Source organism: Varroa jacobsoni, unplaced genomic scaffold (assembly GCF_002532875.2).
Source record: "Varroa jacobsoni isolate VJ856 unplaced genomic scaffold, vjacob_1.0 scaffold_404, whole genome shotgun sequence".
Taxonomy (NCBI): domain Eukaryota; kingdom Metazoa; phylum Arthropoda; class Arachnida; order Mesostigmata; family Varroidae; genus Varroa; species Varroa jacobsoni.
The window spans coordinates 572,472-600,032 of NW_019213306.1; the positions used below are offsets into that span (position 1 = coordinate 572,472).

General features: G+C 43.1%; 2 protein-coding genes and 1 long non-coding RNA gene across 37 annotated transcripts in view; 2 read left to right on the forward strand and 1 right to left on the reverse strand.

The window, feature by feature from the left end:
• The window catches only part of LOC111260135 (solute carrier family 25 member 32), a 99,786-nt gene that overhangs the window by 64,953 nt on the left and 7,272 nt on the right, over positions 1 to 27,561 (reverse strand). For 4 of the 35 annotated variants that reach the window (XM_086968178.1, XM_086968177.1, XM_086968175.1 and 1 more), the window contains exon 3: positions 20,306 to 20,424. In XM_086968178.1, the coding sequence (XP_086824304.1) occupies positions 20,306 to 20,424 (119 nt within the window). The other 31 variants (XM_086968173.1, XM_086968154.1, XM_086968159.1 and 28 more) reach the window with 28 other exon arrangements.
• tyn (trynity) overlaps positions 1 to 27,561 on the forward strand; it is a 68,930-nt gene that overhangs the window by 20,552 nt on the left and 20,817 nt on the right. The gene's annotated exons all lie outside the window — the stretch shown is intronic.
• LOC147753539 (uncharacterized) lies at positions 17,449 to 23,580 on the forward strand. The gene is made up of 2 exons (XR_015310926.1): positions 17,449 to 20,295; positions 21,068 to 23,580. It is a non-coding gene; the product is annotated as an uncharacterized LOC147753539 (long non-coding RNA).

Consider the following 27,561-nt stretch of genomic DNA (forward strand, 5'->3'; position numbering starts at 1 on the left):
TAGCCTAGACAGTGTCGTCATGAAGCGTTTTAGGATCCAAACTGTGCAACAAGCAACTGGTTGACGCTGACATCGTTTATAGACCGTACACGCCTTGATATCGTCCTTCGAACCGCAACGTTCGTCCTCGCCATTTGCTACACCCGTGAGATCCTTAGCGTTGTGCGCCACAAACAATGATTTTGGTATCGGGGAACCATTCCCTGAACCGGACAAACCAGAACTAGAAATTTTTCTAAATTCTTTTTTCCCATACCTCACTGGTGTCTAACACATAATAACCGGCCACAAGTTGGCGTCTGCTCTTCTTCGTTTCTATGGTATCGCATCGATCCGGCGCAATCGCACGCACTGCTTGCGATTCTCTGTATCAGCAGAACTTTCAACCGACGACCGAAGTTCCACTGACAGCAACGACATATGTCTATATAGAACCATTCTTAGACTTGTTCAACCGTGAACTTGATCTGCTAGCCTTTTCTAACTCAATGACGCATATCGTACCACTGCGTGTACCGTCAGTCTGCCAAAACAGTTGGGGTCGCTGTGACGAGCGTCCCTGTGCGGTTGATTTCTTCCTACACCCCTTTGCTATGAAGCGACCCCAACCCCCTTTTATTTGATGTTTTGGACGACCTGCTAAAATCAGTATGTGCAAGTACTTCGTTAGTAAGGCAATTCTTATCAAGAAAACTTGTATATCGCCCTATACCCACTTAGATATTTTCAGTACTGTTTTTACTTATGTGCGTATTTACGTGTTATCAGAATCCACAAGAAATCGGTGTTACATTCGAGCCTAGAGGATCGTCTATGAGTCGTCGCTGCGTTTGTTTTGTGTTAGGGGCTGCTTCTTAGGCCGTGTATGCTGTTTCATCGATAGCAAGCATCCACCTGCGGCATGTTATCGCGGAGCTGTGTAATTTGCGCAGATTCACAGCATCTCTGCATAACGATTCAAACCCATTGAGCCGCTGGCCATCTAGGATCTAACTGGCTGACGCGTTTGGGCATCTTAATAGTCAGTGACAGTCTTATGGGTTCTAATTCTTTAGCGGTTACTAACTCCTCGAACTCTCGACTAGCTCGTTGGCAAATGGTACTCACTACGATTTCTTTAACCTTTCGGATCAGCGTCAAACAAGTCATCACAACGAGTCACAGGTTCAATAAACAGCGCCGATTAACCTGAACGAATTGCATAAATAAGATCCTAAAGATGGCTGCAGCAATAGCGAGAGTGGTGCTAACAGGCAATCACAAGTTTGAATCAGGCACTTAGCGTAAAACATTTTTCTTCCAAAGAGAAGAACTTTTATATCCAATGGCAAATTCGAGTGCAAGTTACAAATTTGTTGACGCGCGGTCTTCCGAAAATGGGAGCGCAGGTGACGTACGGATAATCTGAGATGCGTTAACGGTATAGGTGCGAATGATACAGATGAAATGGAATTGCGCGCAAAAAACAAATGGGCATAATCGAAAGATATGAGAAGTCGTTCGAGGTCTAGCAAGAAACAGGCGATGTTTCGTACGATACGAAGCTAGGAGAACAGATGTGAAAAATGCGTGACTACGAAGCCGAAAGCGTGCACCTCATGGCTACCGTACCAGTGTCTTAAAAATCTAAAGAGCCAGAAATTGATGGGCACTCGAAATGGTTGCGGTCGAGCAAGATAAAGCCTAAACTGCAATGATAATGGATGACCGTTCGGAGCAATGGCTCCCGTCACCGCAGAGTGTTGCTCAAGATTATGGTTGATGTTTGTCCATTAAGCAAAATTCACTTTTTTTTTTTTTCACGAGAACCTATCTTTATTTTTTGATACGATTCGTAACGAGTGTCAGCGATACCAAATTCGATTATAACGGATCAATCAAACCTTTTACTGTTTCCTATTATCTATTAGTCTATCTACTTTCTAGCCTAGAGACTCTCTGCTATGTTGCTAAAATGTGCCATTTAACCTAAATCACCCTATACCATACACACATATATATATATATATATATATTTTTTTTTCTCTTATTATACCACTAAAGATTTTTCAGAGTTGGCCATTTAGATTATTTCTACTGTTATAAGAAGTGTGTTGGTCGAAAAACTGTGTTGAAGCTATATTATAGAAAAAGCTGTTAGGTTTTATATTTATCAGTTTTATAGCCTGATCACTAACAATTATGATTTTTATTCAACGTTATCCTTGTCATAAATATAATTAGTCCCTTACCCTTTTACAGGCAAAGTAAAATATAATTAATAACAAAAGCGGCGCGGGCGAAACCCGCTAGTCTTTGTAGTATAGATATTAATCTGTACGGATAGCTAACCTGAATGGTGTTAGGAATATGATATAGCAATTGACGCTGATAAGCCAGTTATACTGCCCGTTATCAGACTCTTATCTATCGGCTTTACTCTCCATTAAACATTCATTGGCTTTTTCCAGCCATAGCTGTCTATTTGTGTATTATCGTTAGCGTTGAAACATTGAAATATTCTTCAGTGATGGAGAACTAGTAAGTAATATAGCTGACTTTTCTCGTGATTCGTTTGTTGCTGTTGCTGCTGCTGCTATCACCAGTCTGCTTTACCTTTTTGTTTGCAGTTTGTTCGTTCTTCGGCAGCGAACATAAGATCATGGAATCCCCTCTTCCTCTGCGATTCGTTAGCATTATCGTCTGTACTATTCTATTCTATCCGGACTGTCTTAAAGTGTCCAAAGAGTCCGAAAAAGCGACAACACTGAGCGTTTGTAGAGGAACGTAATAACAACAACATCTTTGGCATGGCCAATGAAATGACCATTATCTAATCAAATTCGCTAGCGTCAACTCTTGCCATTCTTTTTTTACCTTTATAATACATATATTGCTATAGTAGATATCGCTGTCGGTGCCTGCTGCCGCTTCTGGAAGCAGCTGTATGAAGCCCGTGGCCTAAAAGCAGATGTGGCCAACACATATAATTAAGAAGTCTATTTTAGAAGGTGTGGAAAAAACGTTGCCAATTAGGGGAAAATCGAGAAGCAAACAGCCGACAGTTTCTCCCTCACGGCTAGTCGTCGGCGCCCGACTGGTTAGTCGTCGGACGTGACGTAAACATCGAAACAGATCTTCCCACCGCGCGGCTACTTCTATATGCAGGCGCAGCAGCCTTCACGCCAACGTGAGCGTTTCCTCCGTTGCAGATCTGCCACTATCTGTGCACTGCTGCCCATCTAACGGACAAATGCGAACAGGACAACAAATACATGGAACCTTGATAAAAAGGAGCAGAGAAGCCTCACCGATGACAGTAACTTCACGACTGATAGTTGTTCATAGCAGTAGTTAACAAAAGTTGCCATAATAGTCAATCGAGTTGTCTACTTCGGGCGTTTCTCCTGCTGCAGCTCCTACCACAACCGCCATTACAACTACTAGGACTACAGCAATAGAAACGAAGGGGCGACATCAAACAGTTCCAAAGGTAAAATGCTGCTACTGCTGATTATGCAGTTTGTACAGCTGGCAGCCCGTTGAGTGCAGAAGATTCAGCTCTCCCCCACTACTGCCCTGCCACACTAGCGCTTTGTCAAGAGTTTGTTTCTTTACGTTTTTAGTGACGCTGCTAACGCGACTATACTCGTTGTTGTTGTTTTTGTGGCGTCTCTTTCTGATTACGTTGCCATAAGCGTATAGATGCTGTTATGTCGTCAGCGTTTGCGTTTTCCAAGCCCGAAAAAGTACCCACCCACTGTAACACCACCTTCGCCATTGGCGGTAGCAGCAACACAAAAAAAGCGGGAATTGAAATAGGAATTACCAACCGATGACGATAATTGTCATTGTTGCTAGCGCGGATGCTTTTTCCAACGCTGTGGTCATGATGAAGGCTGACAAATTAGGTCTAACTATTCAATGGCCTAGCAGCGGTTGAGAGGACTCATCGTCACTGCTGAATTATTATTATTATTATGAAGAAGAAGAACAAATTTGGAGTACAGGAGATTCAACTGTTGCTGTTTCAATTTAGGTCTTGAAATGTAGTTCTATAAACTAGGCAATTGCAATAGAAGGAAACCATATTGATAAGTTTGGGTTTACGCATGAAATGTATAGAATGAGGCCGCTGTAAAGAGTAACATAGGCGTTATTTTGTTGTCTAATTTTAATGTAAATATTGCGAAGAGCGCCAACCTAACGCAGTCTCTTGCTAAAAGCGTATTTGGCCTGCAATTTACTAATAGCAGGACAACAGTACTTCGGCGACTGGTATTTAGGCACAATGGATAGGCCAAAATGCGCCACATATGAATACTATTCTACAACGTAAAGATCAAATTCGATTGAAACCTGAATAGCGACTCAAAGACTGCATCGATAACGTACAAAAGCCTTTGTTGGAATGCTTTATTTTACATTAAGTATATGCCGTATGAAAAATGCGGTCCTAGTGTAAGATTATTTGTGAAGACCCACTGATTGGGGAGTTGTGCAGGTTCGAAAACAGCTTCTTCTCGACTTCTGAAACAAAACGTACTTATATGACGTGGTTAAAATACGATTACGGCATGGAAGTGTTTTCTCTATAACAGGTTCAGTAAAATATTGCTAAAACAATACCGACAACGATGCAAAAACCTTTTAGTTTCGCATTTCGAGGGAATTACGAGGGACAATTACGCAGCATATTATGCTGGATCGTAGTTTGAACTTTTCGTGTACAGCACGCTATCTTGGAGCGATCCTAATTACTGTATAAATGTACGGGCTGTCCATGAAAGGAAGTTGAAACAAATCAGAGATGGACGGATGAGCGCGACTAGAAACACAGACCCATCTCGTCCCCTAGAGAACCCCTATATGCATGTACGTACATCCATCATGCATACAGCGTATAAAGCAGACTATGTAGGTAAATCGTTGACGGTGTGCATGTCGCGTCGGAGTGTTTTTTTTTTCTTTTGTAGAGCGTTCATCAGAGCATGGAACAAAAACTAACGAGGAATTCAGGTACACGCACATTCAGGTCCATGAATCCGGTTTATCTATCTATATGGTTCCGAACGGATATGGTAGAACAGAGAATCTTCTATTTTTTCTGGGGATAAAATTATCGCGACGTTGCAAATTTCACGCTGCCAGCGTCTTCGGGTACTTGAACGGCTGTGGCCAATCGCAATATTGGTAAGAGTTAAACTAGCTCCTTTTTGTGTAGCCAGCGTTTGCGTCAGCAGCGAATTGGTGTTTTCTACGAGATGGACAGCAGGAGAGAAAATCGACACGCGGACAAGAGAGGGTAACCTGTAATACAAAAAAATCAACAACTATCGAAAAAAGAAGCAATTGTTAATACGACAGACAACGCTTAGCGTCCAGCCGTAGCTGCTACTGGCCGTTGTTCATTGAACATATACTACATTCGTGTTTTGGTCTATGCGTACCGCTTTCTTGTACAAAATATTGTAGCAGATCAGAGGGCTGCAGACGTGTCACCACGACGGACTGTGGAGCGGGCGAACGGACGAACGATGAAGATGCTGACGCACGCAATAGCAAAGCACTGGCGCAAGACGAAGATTGTCACCGTTTACCGTAACCAACAATATCATCATCACGCACGTTTGAAAAACTATTCCAAAATAGATTGTAGGGCAAAGTAACGGCAAGAAATAATAATTCGAAGGAACTGATCCGGCCATCAGTTATCACTAACTAGCACCCAGGGAAGTGGTTGGACACGTCGAACCTTACAAGAACTTACTCTAGCCCCACGCAATAATGTTCGCTTAAGTATCGTGCTACTGCTATTGCTGTGCTAGAAAAAATCGTGTAACTGCGATATGTAATAAGAAAAAAAAAACTAGGAAAAGCAGGGACAATTAAAGAAACATAAAACCAGCTTATCACGAAAGGATAATACAAAGATAGCTAGCTATCTTTTTCGAGAGGCTGATTTTGCCGAGGATCAGCTCAGCCGCCAAAACAAATATACCTCGTATATCTCAAATCACGTTAGCATTAGCAGCACCGGCTTCGAACCACCGCTTATCACTATTGCCACGTGGCAATAGGTGAAGAAACGACACTGTACAGAATACTCCGCGGCGCAGCGCCATACTTTGTTATTGTTGCACAATGCTCGTCGATGGTCGCACCTCGCGTCTAGGAATGGACGCGTTCTCGCTAAATTGTGGCGACAACTATCCTACACCTGTCACCGCTACGCTGTCCTCCCTTACTCTCGGACGCGACGACTTCGACCGTTTTAAAGGGTTTTATTGGCACCTTCTGTGCCCCCCTCCGTTTCGCTCTCTCTCAGCCTGTAAGGAAATGTGGGAGCCGCGTTGCTAGGAAAACAAGGATATTTCTTGACGACAAGAGAGACTGGCGTCTGTTACACAGCGCCGGCGGTGTGGCGGCGGCGTTATTAGAAACGCTACATTAGCGGCAGCACCCGTGACACCTCGAAAAAGATAAGGCGTATCACTTGCTGGCGGGGGTCTGGCTATCACCAAACCCAAAATTAGATGCGGTGGAAAACGGGACAAAAAACGACGAAGTCAACGGGAAGTAGAAAGAAAAAGAAGATAATGATAGCGACGGAACAGATGAAAGGAAATAGCAACGCTAACTAGAAACTAAAAAACAAACTTTATAAAAACAACGCAACTATATATACTAAACTACTATTACTAGTAGTACTACCATACCGCCGCTCTGAGGCGACCTGAAGGCAGATAAGAATTACGCATGCAGTCGGCGACATCAGCAACACTGCCCCTTAATTCTGGCCGTTAAAGTCCTGCAGAAAGTTGACTCGAGTAATTTAGAAGGAAGCAGTGGCGCAGCAGACTGTTGTCGTTACTGAGCCAATGGGAGAAAGAGGGCTTTCTCGATTGCCTACGTCTTGTCGAAAGTGTCATTCTGATATACGCATGCGTCATACCTTTGTCCTGTTTATGTCTGACCATCTGTAAATATTTGAATTTATTAAGCGCTGGGTTCACATTGAGTAAACGGTCGTGTTAGTTAAAACTCTGCTGACTCAGAGCCAAATGAAGATAACAAGCACCGATAATAGTAGCGCTGCCTGTAGAAGAGTGGTCGAAACGGCAGCACTGACAAAGATAATACGATCAGGATCATTTGTAGCAAAGAACTCGATGCATTTTCGGGTAAATATGACGAACCGCTTAAATACCGTAGCTCAAATGACAAATAATTCATGGATGGTCTAGCAGAGATTTTGTACTTTCAGATATTGTTTTGTACAGACTCTAAGTAGGTTGACTGGAATAATAGAAATGGTCCATCCATATGACTGAACTAAGAGGCTCATCGATCCAGAATTCGACTACTTTTGCCAAGAACTACCTACAGAGTGAACTATTCATTGCCAGAATTCAGAACGAACTTACTGCTGTCCTACTTCGGGACCTTGACGATATGGTCGAGATCAAGGTAGACCAACCTATTAGTATTAAAATCTCAATTTTTTCTTCAAATTCAAGATGATTTTCTGCAAAAAAAAATATTGCCACTCAAATGTAATTTATCAGGCAGGATTAAAATTGGTATCTAATACGGAACATCGTTAAGCTAGAACCTTCGCACTTTCGATTACTGTAGACCAACATCATTCTATTCTGCCTCTTTCAGTTGGCCATGTTCATAATCTTTTTTTTTTTTGGCTCAGAACGAGGTTAGAAAACGCTGTCGTACACAAAATTATCTCAACTGCAAGTTATATCACAATAGCGGAGTCCACTGGAAGGACCTGTACTTGAATTTTCCTTCAGACACGATCCCGTTTGGATAAAGCTTTGAAAATTTGCTCAATGGAGTGCGTGTGGGAATGACAGACCACTGTGTTTGCTTAGAGACAAAGGTGGGCACTAAACCAGCTACAGCTATCTGGCTAGGAATATCCTGCAGAACTAAGAACGTCGGGGCTATCAGTTGGGGTCGCTTTCACTGAGGTCAGCATGACTCAAGAGGACCCATCAGTGAGGAGAAGCAGAAGCCAGAAGACAACTGATGGAACGGGATATCGGCCGCTACCAAACATCATAGCATCGTCTGAACTAACTTTCAGAATGAGAATGTTTCTTGCCGTAATGACTGCACGTCATTTACGGAAACAGAATGGCGGAGCGATGCAATGATATAATGCCACCGGCGGGAGAATGAACGTATCAGCTAGAGGAAAAACGAGATGATGAGCACGCAACGATGCATACCGCTGCCGCTTAGGACGCCGACCGAACCCGTCTGATCCAGAGTTGCTGTCGTTGCAGCAGCATCAGTAGTTGATGTTGCGGTGCTATTGCTGTCTTGTCCAAAGCACCTTGTTGTCGGCGCTGTTGTTGGAGCTTATTTCGTGCGTTCAGATTTAACTGGGAGAAAACGAAATCAGAGCTTACTTATCGAAGTTGTCATCGCCCTGTTACGGCAGCCGGCTCATCGGGGGACCGGCTGACCGGTGTCTCTGGTCTGAAGCTGCTGCGACGCCGTCTGGTGGGTCCGTGGAGATAGTGATGCCTGCACTGTTGCAGGAGTTGCTTGCTGGCGACCGCAGACAAGTTTGCTTTGTTCAGGTCTCGATATGCCAGCGCAGAGGTTGTCGGGGTCGCTTAGCGGGCCGAAAGACAGACGGACATGCTGAGTGGGTCACTTAGTCAGCTCAATGGAGGCCGCTGCTGACGGCAGAAAGGAAAGGCGATCGGGCGCGAGTCTGGCCACTCAGAACTCTCTCTCTTTTTCCGCTTCGCTTCGTTTCGGGTGTCTGTGGACAATGAATAAATAATCTTAAACTACGACTTTAGATTTGCTACAAGTGGCCAGATGGCGAAAATGGCAAATCAAATGAAATGCTTTTCATCGTAAACTATAGTGAAGTCAGCAGAATCACCAATAACAATGACACGGAATGCCAGTGAGAGCGATGTTTGACGCCAGTACCCTTCGCCATGGGCCACGTGCATCCTGTCGCTGCTACCTTGAAAAATCAATGCAGGCAATTTTCCGCCACCAGGCGAGTTTTCCTTCGAACGTTTGATACATCCTGCCGCAAACGTAAACGCATGCAGACATATGCACATATACATACGATGCTACACGATTCTTTCAGGGTGGGCTTGCAGCTCCTTGAAAAAAGAATCAGATTCGTTTGTGAGTGAACCGATAAGATAAAAGAGGAAAAAAAAAGGGGATTTGTCTAGTTTACCAAACAGTGTATCCTTCTTCATTTTCTGATCTACAAAAGTCACACATAGTGAGCCACGAGACGTAAAAACGCGAGGCGAGAGCGAAGGATTACATTCGAATAAGCATCAACAGATATACTAAACATAATTAACTGTAACACGCATGTACAGAAGACAACGCTAGGTGAGCTAGCTACCTATTATACGGGCAGCACGTGTGCGATCATCATGGCCACTATGAATACCGCTATGGAACTGAATGGTAGCCAGCGTGACTGTATTTGGTGCGTTCGCGTCGAGCCAAAAACGATGGCGGTCTGCTAAACGCTACCGTCAACCAGGTTTGTTTATTTGCCGATCGATCGCCTGTCTGTACTATGTATTATAATATCTATCTACAACGATGCTCTACCTGTTGACCTATTGTGTCTCGTTGACAGAACTACATCGCCATAGCTGGGCAGTGTTCGTCTCAGAGCTGGAAATAGCGAGAGAATATGACTAACCACGAAAGCGTCAATTAACTTATCTACCGCCGCTAGCAGCCAGTCACGTGTATTCTTATCTGTGTGAATGTATACCCAGTAGTTATTACTGTTTCTACAGCCGCTGCTGTTGTCCTTGGATTATATTATGGGTGAGAGATAGCTTTGGGTGAATAAGGCCAATAATACACGTGGCGACTGGGTTACGTCAATCGAATCGCAGCTACTGTTGCCAAAATATACAAAATAATGTGTTTGCACGCAGCCCGAATGGAAGCAAGCAAGCAAGCAGGTATACTGTCCTGTCATCGAACGCGCCATCAGTGACCATTATGATACCCAATTAGTATGGAATGGGTTGGGTTTCGGGATGTTCTTGTTTTCGAGTAAATGAATCTTGACAATTGCTATGTTCGGCGATTTGGTTGTTCATATGAAACGCTTTTGTTTTCGTAGCGATGTAACCCCATCACGTTTTTAAAGAACAAAATCACTCGGCATTATTATTCTTTTAATAAACAGATAGTCAGCGTTGTACAGCTCGAAGGAAGAAAGGACATGCGTTCACGTCGGCGAGATAACCTGAAAGCATTCGTTTCGTCAAAAAATCATAACATAGAGGCTTGAATTCAATTCTTGCTAGTGTTCGTGCCATAAAATCATATAATACGAACACAACATCCGAGTGCTAAAACCCTAGCTTGGCTTTGATGTAAGTAGATCTTTCCTGTGCTCACGTGTACTCAAATATGAGCACTCTCCCCGGTTACTAATATTGGGGCACAGTGTCAGCGTGCGCTTCCTTGCAGCTCGTGAAGCAAACCAGTACTATTTAACCGGCTGACCCGCCGACGCTGATCTTCCGACGAAGGGAATTTAAGGGGTATCGTTCTTCCCGCTAACGGCATCAGTGGCGTAACGAATGACCGCATCATGGCTAGATAATGCCGCAAGGAATCAGGCGTAAGCGGCGATCGAACTTTAGAAGGCAGAAGGAGTTTTTCGTGTAGATAAAAACAAACAATACCTGGTCGGCAGGCGTTTACAGCGGCAGCCACATCACTGCGCGGCGACACTTTCGCTGAAGAGGGGCTCATTTGCGCCGTCACTTCTGCGTTCGCTCTGGTCCTTTGTCAACCGTTGTTTCGCTGCGAGATGATAGCCAATAGGCGACAATGTTCCAAAGTGCCTCGGAAATTGGAACTCCCTCTGACAGCTGGTGACTGTTCGGTGCGGTCATTTTCACTGACGTTTGGCTAGTGACTCAGCGCGATCCCGTCGACGGCAAGCGCGAAGCTACCATTTCCTGAGAATGAAGTTAGTCGATCTACGCTTGAGTTAGCGAGTCATTGTATATGTGACATTTTCGAGAAAGGCATAGCACACTTGTAGTCAAAGGAGAAGCGGGTGCCAGCTTGTTGTCAAGCGTCAACATGGTACCTGCATGGGAGTGTGCCAGCGAGGATCTATTCGCTGCTATGCGTGCTCCATTTTTCAGTCTGTCCTGTAATACCTCTGACGAAAAAGGGTGATTTGCGTGATAGCCAATAAATGCAGCCATAAATTCGACTGACTTGTAACTGCTATTGACCCCTGTATGCAACCCCTTGTTACCCCAACTGGTGACCGTAGCCTTTTCTACATAATGTGCTACTAACTCGGCTGACTGTCACGTAGCGATGAAAAAGATTGTAATGTATACATCATAGAATCTGGGAAAATAAAGCAATTTAACAATCGCTATCTAAAGGAATCGTCAGCTAACGAAGTCGTTGGCTTGTTTAGCCGATTGTTCTTTTAAATGTGCATGCAAATGTTTGTAAGTTGTATGTCGGTTATTGTTTGATGTTGTTAAGCTATTTTTATGAAGCGCCCACTGTCGTTAATCCCCATCTCCTGCCCCAGTATCTGCTTTTTGCTCTTTCTTCTCCTATTTTTCTTGTGACTAGTATAACGGCTGACCGCAGTTGAGGTCGTAATATTTGTGTGTTTGACTTTATTTAGCTCAGACATTCATTGCTTTAGTCATGAATTTTACAAAAGCTGCGCGTCTCGCGCGTGAAGGGGGCGCTATTCGATTTTTCGGACCATTCACATCGTCTTTCCATTTCAGCACAGTTGGCCGTTATGGCGCCCGAATACGAATGTAACTAGGGTGTGCTATGCAAAATAAGTTAGTTAAGGGAAAATCAGAGCGATACCTTATCGATGTCCTCACAGTTACAAGTGGAGCTCTAACGTCCAGCCAATAGTATCTACCTGTTTTGCCAGATCCAACGACATTTGCTCGACGGCGTCATGCTTGTATATACTGCATCTTTACGTGAATATAATGTACTTGTTTTTTGTTCGATGTTACAGTATCATAAAGCTACACAATATTGTGACCGTAAGTTGTCCATTCTATTTAGATATGCTACCCTTGCTGTCCAGAACACAGAGCGCCATAAACGCTGGAGCTGGAGCTGTAGCGGAGATAGTGACGCTAAACCGCTTTAGCCCTCTGAAAAAAACAAATTGACTAATATATATAAATCTATGCTAACACTATTTCGTTTGTATACGTTAGGGCATTACCTAGCAGACACCCGGCTAAATGAACTTGAAATTTATAGCTGTATAAAGACTAAGTACGAGACTTTATATCCCGCAGTCCGCGATAAGTATTGCAACCAGGAAATGTGTAGTTCCGCTAGTTTGGCCATCAAGTGAATTTATCTTGCCTGCATGACTTGGCCCGTGTGAATGGTTTCCACTAGAAAAATCGGAGAATGTTAGCGGTCAGGACACCGCCGGTGCGCATAGTAAAAAAAATATAGTGAAAGCGCCATTAAATCGAATTCGCTGACACAACGTCGACAACATTGAAGTAAATGACAAGCTAAAATGGACATAATAATAAATAAAGTAGCTTATCGGTTAATGCCAATATGGCTATTCACGTTTAAACAAGCTTACTCCATCTTTGTTCGTGGGCTGCGGCGGGCCCACGACCGCTACGAGATATACTCTTGCAGCGGCGGATCAAACTATTGAAGCAAAAATGAACCAACGTCAGGAACGGGTTCTACAGAAGCGGCCATCAGTGAAAGTCCAACGTTGTTGACTTTTTGTCCGTCCTCCCTTCTCGTTCCCACTCCTCGTTTTCGCTCATATAAATCGTCTCTATCACAGCACCGAACGTTCACCTAGATGATGTATATATGTATGCATAAAAGTCGACGTAAACATGGCTAACCAATCTTCAATATGTCACTTTTTATTTCTAATCGGAGACGGAAAGAAGCAAAACAAGCGATGAGCCTTGAATAGCGTAGCAATAACGCGAGGCGCCGGGGGGTCAGTAGCGGTTGTCAAGCAAATTTTACGACAGCAACTGGACGAATAAGTGGCCACCGGGTTTCTTTTGGCAAAACAACGACTATTGCACACAAATCCGCTCTTGATTTCATTCCTGACCGAATGGTTCGTTGACGGAAAGCACAGCACATAACTGTAGTTGTAGTTCTCAGCCCGTTGTTCTTCTTCGAATAGCCGAAATGACTTCCCATTCTCTCTGACACCCGTTTCACAGTTAGAACTATGGGCTAAAAATGGTTGTACCGTCCTTCTTTCCAATCGGTTTAACCACCAGTGGCTACTGCTACTGAAATCCGTTGTTGTTTCTCTATCCTGAGGATCGTGCAACTTTTCACTCGAAGAGAAAGCTTAGCGTAGCCAATGAATCATTGCTTATTCTATGCGTGCGCGGCATCAAGTTGCCCTCAGGCTTCAAGCGCTACACAAATGTATTGCTACTACCAGCCAAACAAATCGAGAGAACCTTTTCGGCCGCCAGGAACGGGACCGAGGGATTAACTCTGCTGCAATCAAAGCTCCCCAAATGACTAGCCTATCGTGGAACGGCAATAGACGAAAAAGGAACTATTCTTTTCGAGCAATAGTAGCAGATGCAGCGCCTGCTCTAACCAAAAAAGAGGTACAGGGTCTGGGAGTAGCGGCGATGATCGAAAAAAGTCGAGGCGTCAGTAGCAACTGCAACTGTGATAACGCAAAAAATCTACAGCGTCATATAGAAGCATCTCCTTTGGCGTTATCTGTTGGCCTATCAGCCCTTTGGGTGTCCATTATCTGGCCATCATCGCCTAATAGGAGCTACCATGGGGGTCGATTATCCGTTGAAGCGCAGCGTAATAGTGATAATCTAACATTGGAACGTCTATTTGAATATATATATATATATATATATATATATATATATATATATATATTGCTACAATGGGTGTATCGCTAAATCTGTTGTTCGTTGTAGTGTAAAGAAATGTCAGTCACCTTTTAGATCTCTGACGCCGATGGAAATGCGTAGGAAGCCAATAGCTGGGAAAGGTATAAACCAGAGGATTCGTTACTTGGAAATCGTTGTTCTTAGGGAAGCGTGTATGCTTGACTGAACTATTTGATTGAGTGAATCAACGAAAGCGATAATACAACTAAAACTCGTTAGTATTTTCGTTAATTGATGGAGAACGCTTTGCTGCCACTTCCACAAGTGCCAAGTCGTACTATTCAGCCGTATGACGAACAAGATACACATATATAATTCACTTGTTTATTGCTTTTGTATTGGTCCGGCTCTTTGTTGACTAGTACTACAAACTAGTTCGAGTGAATGGCAAGTACCACCGGATAATCACGCTGAATTCCCTTTCGGTCTCTTGGTATGGTCTTTTAGGCATTGCGTCGCGCTAAACTGTGGTTTTTTTCCTTCGTAATTCTTTCAACGAGGCCTGTCGCCGGTTTTTCAGAATTTCACAGAGGTGCACATTCACAGCACGAAAGCCTTAAAGCTGTTAACAATCTATTCTCAACATTTTTTTAAGATTTCGGATTGAGTTAGCGGGTAGAAGGTATTGTTTTTTTTCGAAGCTTAAAATGCATGTGTCGAAGTGCTTTCTCTATTCTGTACAGATAACTGGCCATGTCCTGCCTGTGCCTGCATTGAGTAGAACGGTGAGTCCCTGTGGGATTATCCTTGCTTAAATCCCGCACGGTCGCTTGCCGCAGTATGGCTAACCACTACTTTTGTCTTTCTCTGACGATTCCTTTGTGTGCATTGCGGGCAGGGCCTTCCTCAGTTTTGCATTGCCTTTGAGCCTTGCCGTATTACAAGAAGTCCCCTAACGCCATTTGCGCGCTGCTTGTTTGAGGCGCCTGGCGTACCTGTAAGCATAATGATCGACGAGCTTTCCTCTGCAGTAGTTCAGTCGCTACGGGTTTGGCCCATGCAGAAGCCCGACAAAAGCAACTCAGTCCGTGTCCTTCGTTCCCCCTAGGGTCGTCAAAGTTAGAAACAATTCGGGCCAGCCCAAAAAAAAAAGGGCTAATATAGCCTTTTGTTAGCCTAAGTGCAGCCGTTCCTAAAGATTAAACGTGATCTGACCGTTAGCTACCATATTTAATGGTGGGACAAAGACTTTCTGCAAGGACATACTTATCGATCCTCACAGCAATATCATAGCGACAGTGTAAATTGGGTCTTCACTACAGCTTGAGACAAAGCTTCCTGTTCTAGCTTCACTTTGTCGGACCTATATAATATAGTAACATAAGTCTATTATCATCATTCGTCATATACATATTACATCGGCGGAGGGTGTGTAACGTAAATCTGGCCGCACGATAATAACAAATGGCTTGCGTTTCGGTTTAAATGAAACATGGGCTTTCCTTTACTGTCCACGGTGGTCCATGCATAAGCGAGAACACGGCGACACCCCACTCTTACTACGAGTAAGACTGTGAAGCGGAACATCGAAAGCAAGCAAACTCCTAAATCCAGGGCTTACTAATAGTATAATTTGGTGATCCCGCAGCTCGTAAGAACAAATAAATTCATTTGGCAAGTTTTCGTAAGGTACGTCTATGAGTTGGTGTGATCGGTCGCGTCACAGGTAGTAGTTATACTTAAAATCGTCAAAGTAATCCTGTTAAACCATTTAGAATTGTGACAAAATAGTGCTTCGAGAGCGGACGACATGTTCACTCCGGCCTTTTCTTAATTACTTTATTACGGATCTTCGCATACTGTCTGTAATCAAATATCGCAGGTGCAGCGTAGCGTGCATTGTATGCGCGTGCAGCGTAACAATAATGTAAAGTTATAACATGGATAAATACATTGCTATAATGGCGTATTGGTGAACCTGTTTAATTAGTTAGTGTCGTCATCGTTCCCAATGGGAACAACGGTATTCCATACGAAAGTCAGATTTTCCCATCAACAAAAGTAGATGCAAGTAATTTTTTCAACGAGGCAAAATAAATAGGATAATAATAATTATCATGTAGATCTAGTATTTAAAGGATATCCAAAAATCCATTATTTGAGGATTCGTATCTGCTCTTTTAGATTCTGATTGATATCCTTCTGAGGAAATTTCTTTGTGAATAGTTACTATTATGCGCATTATAATTTTTTTTTTGGTCTTAGCAATACCATCACATAGAACATTTCAACAATGACAAACTATCGTCAGGTATGTATGTGAGTATTCGTAATGAAGTACTGCGTTTATTTCACCTTTTAGCTCAAATTGAGATAGTCGTGATCCTCCCGAAGTATGTTGTCAAGCAAAAAAAAGTATCTAGATATATATACAGGGTAGGACAAAAACTTTTTTAAAATGGCACGATGTATGCAAACACTTGTAATAAAGAACCTAGCAAACTGTGTAAGACAAATGAAACAATTGTTTTAATACTAGATATGAGTAATATTAAATTGCAATATAAAGCTAGTAAAGACGGTCTTATAGACTTTCGCGCTGACTTTGTACGTTCCCTATACCAATTATTTCTATATGATTGTGGCCCATAACACACGGAAATTGATCATCAAAGAATACTAGAGAACTGGAAACGCCATGGAAGTCCGAAAAGACCACCGTCAAGGAAACTATTTACGCAACACACAGGTCTAAAGCTTCCAGCGACGTCTTGAAAAATGGCGGGCTAGCCTCGAATTTAATGTCAATGACTCAAGCATTTCCCAGAATATCCGCATGCACCAATTCTTTTGAGACATTTCCCGGGAATATATGTAGCGAACTGCAGGATGCAAAAATAACGAACACGTTCACGACGTGAAACTCAAATTCCAACATAAATCAATATATCGGAGTTACTGTTGATATATATATATATATTGATTCAACATCATTTAACACTTAGGCCAGTAAGATGCAACATTTTTCGCACCTTGCGCTGATCCGACAAGTGTAAAAAAATCACCTCTTTCTACATATTTGATGCGTAACTTGGATTACTTAACATGTAGCCTCCAAAAGAATTTTTAATTCAAAACCCGTCATGAGCATATGACTATACATTACTACATCAAATATGGGAAATGGAGAAATAACACGCATAGGTTCTCTTGCACAATCTCCTCATAATCTCATATAGAATTTCTAACATATATGGCTGGTTTTTAGTTTCCCGACCCGCACATACTGCCCTTAAGCATTACGTTGTATCGCTGGCTGCTAGCACGACCCAAGTGTTTACGCCTGATTTCGGACCTAGGCCACCTCACGTTTCCCTACTTGTCTACACCACGAAGTATTATTATTATCCGCGATGCATGGAACCGGTACACAATGCATCTTTATATATAAACCTCTTACCCGTTAAATATTCATAGATATTCCTGATCTACTTAGTATTCTACATAGAATTGTACATCTCTAATTAATAGAATAGCAATTAACTAAAAAAGAACTACGCGCTGGCATTGTATAAAGCGTTGTTAGGCCGAGTGACTAGGCAAATTGCGATGCAGAAATGTTACAATTACAGTAAATACTATTAATCTAGCAAAATAGTTTTCAATCACATTGATTCCTCAGCTTTGCAGCTGAATACCTTCACTGGAAGCTGAGATGAGCGGAATGAATTTTCAATACACGATGCGAAACACTCTTTGCTTCTCTGTGTCTCGTTTTGTTGACGCGGAAATAGCACACACAGGGCACTAGTGGGCCACCTGCGTCGGACTTCCCCCGATCCGCTGAGATCGCAACAACGTTGTCAGAACCACTAATCCGTGTGTCCGTTGAAACAAAACATCCCTCAATAACAAACGGCAACGGGCGTATTTGTCGCAGCCGTCTGCTTTAGCTGATGACGCTGACTGCCTCCAACAAGTTTTCAGTGCTGTCATTTTTTTTTTTGTTTTTTTTTAAAGACGCAGACCCACTCTGCTGCCAGGTCTTTAGCCCGCTGACGCCAAAACAGGCACAACGCATATACAGAACTGGTCATCTCTGTCAAGTGCCTTTTTTTTTGCCACAGTTTGCCTTTGGTGTCCGGTTGAGCCAAAAGTAAAGGTGCGTATAAGTTAAAATGAATCCGAAGAAGTAATCGTCATTGCCGGGTAAACGTGGCCGTTTACTTTCGATATGCTCCAGATAATAAACAATGTTTAAGCACGGTTTCTTTCAGCTTTACTTTCCAAAAGTCTAATTAATACATAGAGAAACTCACTAATAGCATTGATCGTAGAAATCATATGTAACGCCCAAAAAGACCAAATGAAACCGTTACTCTAGTTCTTAATTTTCCTTAAAATAACTAAAATCGTCGTCCGCCATATACACCCCAAGGATTGTTGCAATCAGATCAGCAAAAACGCTGAAAGGCAAAAAGCGTAGTTACCTACCTACCCGTGGCATCAGCACATTCGTATATAATTCAAATTAGTCTACACAAGAGGCTGGCTACCAGTTTGGCAACATATGTATGATCAAGTACGAGATCAAACGAGAGCAACTATTACTTAGATCTTCATCGTCGTGCTGCGCTTTCTTCTTACTCCTCCTATATTTTCCATAGGATTCTGTATTGAACGGAGGGGGGGGGGGGTATAAGTTCATGAGACGCGCTCATGTGTTGCCTGTTGGGCTGTGAGGCAGCTGGCAGCTGATCGGCAGTTACATGAGAAAGAGAACCTGGATGAAACACAGGGAAAGCCAAATAAGCGCTGGTAGGTAGTCGTTCTGAATGATTCGACTTGTGCTTACGAGCAGAAGCCGAGTCTAGGCATCGGCCATTCCCGTCGTGTGGATTCATTCAAGACAAGTCTTTCCGACTGTCCGCATTAGAACAACGTGCGGATGTGGCCCGACCGCAATGAATTTCCAATTCATAATACGAGCACGTCTCATTTAGTTGACACGGAAATACAGTATACGGACAGTATACAGTACACGGAAGTACAGTACGTTCTGCGTTGCTTCCCGAGAAGTGCTGAAATCGCCGCGCCGCTGTTGAAACAGATAATCCGTTAAGACGAACGGCACTCAATAGCACCATAAGTACATTTGTGCTTTTCGTCTTCATCACTTGATGACGGTGACTGTCTCTAACAGGCATAAACTAAAAACGGCAATACCAATCTTTACTCTGATGATTCCAACTAAGTTACTCAGCTATGTCAAATAGGTTTTTTGCAGTAAGTGCTCCCTGGAGTGGGCTTGTGTTCGCTGCTTTGCTTAACCTTTTGTTCTGGTCATCCTACGAAGGCCGGTAATCTACTAGTTGCATATGTTTGTTAACCTTTACATGAACAAGAAGTCCTGTCTAAAGGTGCATATAAGTCGAAATGAATTAGAAAAAAATGGCCATCACCACCAGCATCGTATCCCACTGTGTCAAACAATGAAACAACAAAAATGACGGTTGTTTATTGTTTTGATATGCTCCACATATTAAACGCAGTCATGAAACACAGTCACTCCTGCTTCATAGCTTTACTGCCCAGAGGTTTGGTCGAAACAATGGAAGAATCCAGTCAGCTAGGTCATAATAATAGCGCAAATAGCTAAAAAATCGACCTAAAAAAAAGCGGAAAAGTATTACAAGGGTAGGACTGCAAAAACGTGGGAATTGAGGTAACTCAGTAACGTAACAGTGCGCGAACCAGGTACGTCTTAAGAACTGAGCAAAGAGACACCCGACGCCGTACTGCAATCGTTCTCGCGCGTTGCTCCAACTAAGTCAAAGGCGACTTGGCAATTTAACTCTGCCCTCACGGTTGGTTGCGGTTCGCATCTTGGTCACATTCAACAAAGTTGAATGTCAGCCAGCAAAAAAAAATGTTTTATGAATTTTGCAAGCATCGGAGAATTTCTTGAGTATCGGTGCGAAAAACGTTCCGTCTTCTATTGGCAGACAGGATGTGATAAAATTTGAGGAAGTTCTAACGGCTGCTGTGAACGAACAACAACCCCAAAGCCAATCTTGTGAGGTGTGAGCTCTGTCTAAATTTACGTTTGCAGAAATCGTGAGGTAATAAAGATGTCTTTTTCGTTATTCTCAGTTGACCGGTCGTTCTGTTTTCTGGTTTACGAACTATAGCCTTTGACGAAGTTAAACGTTCAGTCAAAATACGACCTCCGCTACTACTGCTAGCAATGTCACTCTCAAAGCAAAGACACGGTACATCGTTGCCTACCGCGTCTCCTTCAACCCAATTGACCACATCCTCCCCAAGGGCACAATAGCAATTCGAACGGTCGAAGGAGCGGTGCGCTCCCACACAAATGTAAGAAAAACTGGTAAGCTTACCTTCTGGCCACACCTTTCCTCATCGAAGTCGTTCCCGTAATGAGTTGATCCACTGGTCTTGACGAGTTTGGAGCCGTTAGCACAGGCTCAGAAATTAGATTGGATATGTGTCCGAAATACTGTAAAGCGATAAAAGAGTGGTATTTTTTTGCGATATCGCTGGCTGACTAGCTGTATCTAAGAATATTGGAACATATAGCAACAGGAATTATCGATGTTGAATTATACCTCCACCTGAAATGTCTATAGTGCTCCAATGCAAGAGAGCGTAAGGACCAATGGAGGATTTGCGTTTCAATGTTGGGCCATAAAACCCGAGGCTGGATTTACTGTATACCATTATATCTCCAGCAGCCAGGTCTAAATGTTCTATATAGAGCTATTGAGCTCAAAATTACGATTACTGCTCGGAGTTCGGCATCATTGGATACGCGTCAATACATACCTTCGGATTACCCTATGCATAGTACATTATAGTACAAGACGGAAATGTCCCTTTATTGTTGTGAGTTGTTTAACAGTATGTCGACAGAGTTAAAGATATTCCTGTTTTAGTGCCTTTAAGCCTTTCCGGTATTGTGCCTGTTTAAACAGATGTAACTTTATCAATGTATTAAAGATTAATTTTCTAGCGTGCAAAAAGGAGTAGATTTACTCACCAAGGAGAAATTTGCACTATTTAATCGTTAGTGGGCTGATAGTTCTGAGTTCGCATTATATTAAACGGACTAATTTGAGAACATATTTTTTTTGGTGTTTGAGGCGTAGCGTAGGGCTCGACAGATCCAGTCTGACCCGATTACTACAGTTGCCGCGTTACGACCTGGCAGCAGCTTTGTGGGATGGGCGAAACCGTACGCGACATTGTGGAAACGGTTCAATGCAGAGCGGTGAACCTCGGGGGTATCTTAGCAAGCCGGAAGAGTGAAGTAGACAGATATAGTGTTGGGTAGCCCAAGAACAATGACCTGGGGACCAAGTAGTGCGAAAGGTAAGCAATTACCTTGCGCCGCTATTTTACAGCATTTTCTTGCTGAGTGTATGCAACAACGACGATAGGGTGCTCAGAATGCCCGCGAAACCGGCCATCAGTTACTACGGATAGATGAGCGTTGATTCTGTAGGGCATTTTTCTAACAGATTCCGAAATTACAACATGCGAAAGGCTGGATCCAGGGTGCGGGACTCTGTGGAAGGAAGATGTCGCCGGCTACTCCGAAGACTCCCGGTAGCCAGTTGAAAAGCGTCCTTTGTAGCATCTCAAGCTGACCAAGGAAGAGTGGTCGGAAAACTGAGGCTGTTGTGCAGTGCATGGAGATGACGGTGTTCATAAGACGACGGCATTCTAGCCAGCAGTGTTACCGAGTAAAACGGGCTAACTTAAATACTTGAGATATTATAATGAAGAGTGTTTAGGGTGTAGCGTGGGGTTCGAGAAAACCAGCGAAAGTTGCAATACAACAACAGAAACGTAGATCGCAACACTAAATTTATAAATTTCATAGAAAACGCTGGTGACATAAATGTGCCGGTATAATTTTCGGCGTTTTTGAGGGAATTGTCCCATAAATTCATTATCCCTGTAACTATCATGAATTCGAATGCGAATACTGATAGAGTCTTGCGTGACCCAGAGCGACGTGGAACACGAAGGTAGTTTATCTAACGAATAGCACTCACTGTGGGATCTGTTCAAAGATACCGCCCTGCTGTGACCCACAGGTTACAGAGGTAGTGATGCCTCGCCGATCTTGAAATGAAATTGTCACAGTTTGCTCTAATTTAATTTCGAATTAGTCGTGGTTAGACTAAAAGTGGAAGTGTGTGGGCACTTCAGTCACCGCCCAAACAACTCGTCATTCAAGGGATGCATGCGCCGTCAGTCTGCCGGCTCCCAACAACTATACAGAGCTGTACGGATCATTCAGCATAAGCCACGCTTTGATGTAGGCGTTATAAATGCAGTGGGTTAACTTGCACAGCAATCCGCGATCGTCCCATATTCTATGCACTGCGCGCGTTCTTTTATCGATGAGTCTCCTTTACCATTTAGTCCGATGGCTGGCGTTTTCAACTATAGGTTACTATGTGTGCACTCAGTCAAGCGTGAGACAGAAGTAGCTCGACTTTCACTGAACCATTTTCATTTGAAACGAATGATGATGATCCTCGTGCGTATCAGTGCAGTAGCTGGTTGAAGCACTTGGCCTCGTGTAGTGTGGCACTTAAGGCAGCTTCCGGGGTGGCCTTTGTGGTACGCTGCTTATTGGATGGATGAGGGCCCCAATGATCCCGACCTGCGTCACAGTCGACTACAAGTTCTACAGGCGCCGCGTTCTGGCGGAAACAATGTCCTACAGTTTCGACTAATCCTGTTACGGGTGCTTCGCCCAGCTATTTTACGGGTTCTGCGCCCATACCCCCCTTCCCCCTCAAGCAAGTCGGTAACAAGACAAATGGGAGAGGGAGAATCTGAATACTGTTAACTAGAAGGTCCAGTTATTGTATGATATGCCGCTCTTAATGATAACCATAGCGATAACGCAAAGCACGCGATCATGGTAAAACGCAGTACTCCTACAACGGCATCCACTTGAGTCTAAGCTGAAGTGGTTTATTGCCCCAGGGGTTTACGTAGGTATCAGAAGGTATACGGTAGCAAGACAACTGTTGGACCATAGACCAGATGAACGGCTTAAATTGTAGAGGCTAATTACGTTGCTGAGAGCATTGATGACGATCCTGTATAGTTCCAGTTAAACGAAGCTTCGTCATGCTTCGGGACATCGGTAAGACGACTGAAGCACTGCAATTTTCACAAGTTGCTTTTGTATCCTGTGCGATCTTTCTCATGATGAATGTGACAGGTGCAATTCCACAATTGACTCGTCTATAAGTTCGGGCAGTTCCGACGCTATTTTCAAGCTCATTTCGGAAAAAAAACTAATCTTCAGCTATCGTAACACACCCTATACGATTTAGATAGCAGCAGCGGCGGTGTCGTATGCCGTATTGTTAAAAAAAAAACAGTCTAAACATAATCCTAACAGCACATGAATGCCAGCTAACATCACCAGCCAATGTCGTACCTAATTTACCTAGGCTGTGCAGACGAAATACGGTCAAAATTAGACGAGTGCTCCGTACAACAGCACAAGGGGTTGGCATACGTTATAAGTTTTAAGTTAAAACAGTCGAATATCTAAAAATTGAGAGAATTTTTGTACAGTAAATAAACCAATGTAAAAAGAACTTGTACAGGACATTTTACAACGATGAAGCGTGCTATAAGTAATAAGAAGACCATAGAGTTAGAGTAAACTCAGACTGTTTTTTAGCCTCCGTTTTTAGTCCAAATCGGATACCGTAGTGGTGACCATCAAATGATATTGTATAATAAATGATAAGGCCTTTTTAAAGAGGATGCTCGACCTACTAAGTACGGCTAGCCATTTACATCGCAGTAGCATCTATGCTACAGAGTAGACCGCGATGGATTTTCTATCAGCAGAGAAAGCTTGGACTAGTTTCTACTAAAATGAGTCATTACAAAAAAGAAATTTCTCGCACACGTTTATTTAAAAAAGAGATTCAGTAATCCTTGATAGCCATTCGTTCCAAAATTCGAATTAAACAAATGCATACTTTGACCCGCCCATACATAGCATCGACCACACAGGCCTCGGTTTCCTTGTCCATTGCCAAAAATAATGCTTTTTTGTTATCTGTTATGTCTCTAATGTGCGTCTAATCAGTTTTTCATGGCCTTTTTTGCGTCTAGATCATACCCGCGTTTTCAGGCGTCTCCTTCAAGCAAACACCAGGACGGATCAGAAACAACAATAGGCTACAGTGCGTTTATTGAACGTTTAAGCAGAGTTGCTGTATTTGCGTCAATGAGATCTCGAATCGGCTGAGACAGTTCTAGTCAGACATGGCACCGCGCCACTATGCTATACAATAGCACATAGCAAACTCTGTCCTAGCTAGGCCCTAATACGTGCTTTTGGCCTTCGAGTGTCACTAGGAGAACTACCCTTATATACAGTTTCAATGATGACTAGCTATTACACGGCTGGAATAAATAACCAACATACGCACGTAAACGATAATTTTTTTACGATTATGATTTGAAAGTCGGCAAGCAGAGCACACACGCGGTGATCACAGATGACTGTAACTTTCGCTTTTTTTTCTTTTTTCCCCAGTCACTCGTTCTTCAGATTTTTCACTCCAGCAAAGATCAAAAGAAGATATATGAGTGTCCTGTTGTAATGCCGTGAAGAAATACTTAGCGACGTTGTCACCTTCGGCCAACGACATCAGACGAGTGGCCAAGTCGGCGCTTTTGCAACACAGTGAGACATTTTACGCCAAAAACACACAATAGGCGTAAAAACTCAAACAGCGAAGGCGCTCTGCGAACGACCTCTGTTTCTATCGAGGCATTGCACCATCGTTTCCCTATTATGGCGACTAGAAGGAAAGGACTACGACACGAGCCGCATGCACTGAATATATTGTATTATAGTATGAAGTCGTTATCAAACTCGAATGTATCATATTTGAGTTCGAGTTATACCACTCCGGTTTGAAGCCAAGGCTTTGCCTATTTTTACAGGAGAGATACAAATAAGAACAGAGAAAGACAGGCAGAGAGCGACAGATTTTATAAGAACCGCCTTCTACGACAACGCATACGATCGAACGTAAAGTTTGCTTAATGGGCTTTTTCTGTATACACGCTTTCTAGATGCTAGGCTTCCAATATTTTGCAGAACTCACCACAGAAGGGAGCAACTTGCACAAAATTTGAATTCGAAAATAACAAAAGCTGTCACTATTTTTTCTCTGCAGTGCGCACAGACCGTCCGAGAGACAACATTTTTTCTTTCACAGACCGAACAACTTGCCCTCTTTATCTTGCCAATCGCTCTAATACTCACCTATGAATAGACGATTGCGTATCTTTACGCATGTACTGCCCCCTGCTTAACTGGAACGAGTATGAGCTCTCGGTAACCAAAAGAACACTCGATTTTGCTTGAATCTTGCATGCTCGTGCCTTTTCCGCGATATCTTTGCACGTAACATCTTTTCCGCATTATTGACTCACCGTGTGCGATTATCATTAGCATGAATGCCTTGAACTACTTGAACCTTTCATGCATTACAGTCTTCTTCCCCTCCTGCCTTTCGAACAACGACGCCTCTCCCTCCTGCTAGAGACCATAGCGTGAGGACGATTTGCGCTCGTTTTCATCTCAAATGGCGACAGCGGCGGCAGTCGCAGCGGCGGCGACGGCTGTCGTTCACCGACCTGAACTCTCTCTTTCTGCTGGCCAGCGCTGCCATGGTTCTCCTCTCAGTCTTTGCGATTCGTCATTTACAAAAGTTGGCATTTTTAGCTCACGAATCTTCCACTGTTCCAGTCTGCCATTGGCTTCCTACTGCTGCAGCTGCTGATTCTGATTTGCCGGTCTCACTCAGTTCGGTTGAACTCTGTTGTCGAGTTGGCATTCGTTATCGTCTGGCATAGGCCCGTTTGACGATGTCGCTGCATTTACTGTCGCCGGTATCGCTTGCGGTTTTTCTAAGCTGGAAAATGTGAAGTAACAACGGAAGCATCTAAGAGCGCAGGCGGCGGCTGCTCCTTGATTGTCGCGATCGAGTAAATGGACTTTTGGAAAGCACGAGCTAGTCGGGACTACAGCCCAATGAGGACGATGGCGCTTCCAAAACGTTAGCTGCCGCAAGAAAAGTTACATCGTCGCCTTTGTCAGTGGCAATCACTGCAACAACAACTACTACAAAGCCAAGTAAAAACAAGAATGTTCGTCAAACATGAGCCACTTGTTGATAATAGCACAGAAGCTCAAAATTTATGTACATAATTACAAAGAGAAATAAGCTGGGAGATACGACACGCATAAGCATCCAGATTAATCACTCATTTGTCGCTTCTCCGATAATTTTTTTACCGTCGTGTTTAACTAAGTTATCATGTTAAAAAGCTAGACTGCGCATTTCGGCCCAACCTTTTTCCCATAGCTAACCAACATCAGCTGTTCATAACCTAAACGAATGACTCGAATGTATCTGGTTTTCACAAACAATGCCCATTAGCGGTATAACAGACTAAAGACAGGTTTCTGTAGCTGAAAAAGAGAAGTTAGAAAATCTGAAAGGTAATTGAGTTTTCGTTCTGGGGGTACATGGCCCAGTAGCCACTAGAAAAACACTCCATATATTACAATACACAGAATAGCCGAACAACCGATAGTGGAATAAAGGCGACCTATTAAGAGGTACCTGTGAAGTGTTAAAATATATATCTTTTAAGTGGACTGTTCACACTAGGATCAGCTGGATGTAGTGTTTTTTAAACGTCAGACGATTATTCAATGAAACAACTTTTAAAATATTACCTCAGACAATTGTTTGAGAGTAAGCCTTTTACTATCCAGACCAAATAAAGTGCATACTGTTGACAAGATTAGAAGACCATCAGAAGACAATCTTTAAAATCTATCTGATGATTCATATGCGAACCTTGCGATATGAAAATCTCGTTTCTGGTGGACTACCAAACGTGAGCTTGTTCTCTCACTCGGAATACATTTCAAGTGACCAGTTGCCGGTGTCTTCCAATGAACCACGATATTCAGTGAAGTAACAAATGTAAAAAATCAAACGCTGTATTCGCACGCCTCGTCACGTTCACTTGATCTTCGTGACTGCGGCCGTACCCACGGCCGTTGGGGTCCACCAAAACGAATGGACCAAGATCACAATGGCGTTGCGAAAAAGAAAAACAGTAACGAAAGTTTTTACCAAACAGTGGGCGAAATTATGACGCTGACATTTTGTTCTCTTCTTTTAGATTTGGCGTCTCCTTCTTTCGCCCGCTCAACGTTTAAATTTCGCGGCTGCTTTGGTCGCTACCCCCTGCTTCCCCGTTTTAGTTCAGCCGAAGCAAGCAGACAACCATATGCGAAAAAAAAAAAGCCGAAAAACTTACACATCCAGGCTCGCTGTCGCAGTTGTCGTGATGATGCTGACGACATTAGCTAATGTTGACCTGCTTGTCAAAATCAAAGCATCTATTCAACCAAAGTATACACACAAACGCATACCACACATAGCAGGCACGCGCGTGTGCAGACACACACAAACACGCACATTGATATATATATATATATATATATATATATATATATATATATATATATGTGTGTGTGTATATACGCACAGGA